Source organism: Micromesistius poutassou (assembly GCF_964030765.1).
Source record: "Micromesistius poutassou genome assembly, chromosome: 3".
Classification (NCBI taxonomy): domain Eukaryota; kingdom Metazoa; phylum Chordata; class Actinopteri; order Gadiformes; family Gadidae; genus Micromesistius; species Micromesistius poutassou.
The window spans coordinates 16,172,371-16,174,605 of record NC_140273.1 but is presented as its reverse complement, the minus strand read 5'-3'; the positions used below and the strand labels follow the sequence as shown (position 1 = coordinate 16,174,605).

Genomic DNA, 2,235 nt, shown 5'->3' with positions numbered 1-2,235 from the left:
ATGGGGCTGGGGGGTACGAGTACGAAAAGTACCCCCGTCCTCAGACATTTTCAGCCACAGCCACTAATGGAACAAGACAATCCACCGACTGTCACCCGTTTGGTAACATTTGAGAGCAGATGCACCCCCGGTTCCTACCTTGACGTAGGCGTCGGTCCTACCGAACCAGCCGTCCCTCCGGAGGCCGTATGCAGATTTCACGGTCACGCGCAGAACCGGCCATCTATAGGCATAGGCCAGGGCTGGAGCCAGCACGGAGAGGAACAGGAGGAGACACAAGCTCAACTTCATCTTTCCTCAGTGATGCTGTAAGGGGACTGTGGAAAATGGCAAAGAGCAATGATGAGGAAAAATGATTGGGGTCAAAATGATCAGGAATCCTATAAAGCATTTGTATTTCAAGATATAGTTAATAATTGATAGAGGAGTTTATTCATCTCAGGTAATTCAACACATTGAGACACATTAACATTAAGACTAGTCAAGCTAACGTGATGGATAACAGACATTTAAAGGAGAACATATGGGCTGAGCCAATATCTCGACAATGGCTCCTGAACTCTGATGGAATATCATGGTCAATATATGACTACATTTGTTACATATTGTACCTTTAAAGTCTGCAAGAAACCATGCTTCAATTATTTGATCAATTTTGACTCACCTGTTAATGGCTTCTCTCAATGTCTGATGACCTGCTGTTTTCTCCACTGCTTCTATGCTTAAAGGAACAAGGAAATGACCATACATCCCCCATTTCATCCACCAATTCCAGCCTACAGGAAAAAAGTCGACGGTCATTGGATAATGCTACGGTAATGTCCCTCCCACAGACGCTCAGCGTCTCTGGGGGTGGATCTACACATACTTGTTCCTGTCCTCCTGTCCTCTCCATTGCTCTCCTCTTAAGACAGCAGCAGTGGACGTGTTCTCGGCCGGCAACACTAAGCTTTTCTCTTTGAATAGACAATGTCATAGCTCTAGATCTGAATGAGCGAAGGATAAGTGCAGCGCCTGAGTCCCGCCCCTCCACTTCCTGTGTGGTCAAACATCCCTTCTTTTGGATTCCTGAGAAGCAGCTACTGTTCTTCCAGGTGAGTGTGGTGTCTCCTTCACAATGAATTATTAATGAATCACAAAAAGAAGTGTGTCGATAAACCCTATTGTGATACACTACAAAGCATGTAAAATGTGTGTGCGTGCGTGTGTGCGTGTGTGCAGGACGTGAGTGACTGTATAGAGAAGGAACCAGGGGAGGGTGCTATCGTGGTGAGGCTGGAGACGGCGGGCAGAGCGGTGGTGCGAACCAACTGGAGGATGCACATCTCTGTGCCTTTGCAGACGGGTACGCACTCACTCACTCACTCACTCACTCACTCACTCACTCACTCACATGTATATGTCGATGTTGGAATATACACCATGCACTATCTTATATATTCTCCCTTTCTGTCAAATAAGTGTATCAGACGTACTGTATGGCGCAGATCAATTTTCCGCAAGGACTAATTAATATCTGTCTATCATCTTATTCCTCACTTCTCATGACGCCTCTTTATTTGAGTACTTTGGTGTTGGAGGTTGAAGCTGCTCTTTCCTGGCTTTTTGCTTGCGTTCATATTGAATGTTGATTTTTCTTTAAACCGTTTCCCCCGATGTTCACTGTGCTGCTGGCCTATTAACATTTAATCAGACATGTTCATCAGCCGAGCACCAACAGCCTTAATCCCCCCCTTCCTTTATATTGTCATCATCTTCCTGTGACAAGAGTATTCATTTAATATAAAATCATATAATCAAATCTAAATCAAACTTACAATCTTTCCTGTCGCAGATCTGAGAAAGTTCCGGACTTACAAGGGCAACTCGGTCAGAGACCTTCTGAGGGCCATGAGGAATAAGGTGAGCTGACGACCTCGACCAAAAACAAATGCTTTGTTACTCTCAGTGTCCGTGACCGCTGCGGGCCCCTTTTGTGTCTCCCAACAGAAGCACCACTATCACGAGCTGCCCAAGGAGGTACAGGAGACCCTGGGCGAGGTGCCGGAAGGATTCGTCGGTTACTTCACCTCGCGGTTTCCACGGTTACTGCTCCACACCCACAACGCTTTGCACATCTGCGCCCATGAAAGACTATTCCACCCTTACTATTTGCCCCCTATTGCCAAATAGCGTTCACTCGTGGCCCCGTGCACGGCGCGAGTTTTACACTTCATAGATGTTTTTGTACTACCA

At 46.4% G+C, this 2,235-nt stretch overlaps 1 protein-coding gene across 1 annotated transcript; it reads left to right on the top strand.

The window, feature by feature from the left end:
* LOC311341064 (serine/threonine-protein kinase/endoribonuclease IRE1-like) lies at positions 1–2,235 on the top strand (the record flags this gene model as incomplete). The annotated part of the gene is made up of 5 exons (XM_084465976.1): positions 1–19; positions 985–1,094; positions 1,222–1,345; positions 1,835–1,902; positions 1,990–2,235. The coding sequence occupies 5 exons, from the start codon at positions 1–3 to the stop codon at positions 2,170–2,172; spliced, it is 504 nt and encodes a 167-aa protein (XP_084322102.1). The 3' UTR covers positions 2,173–2,235.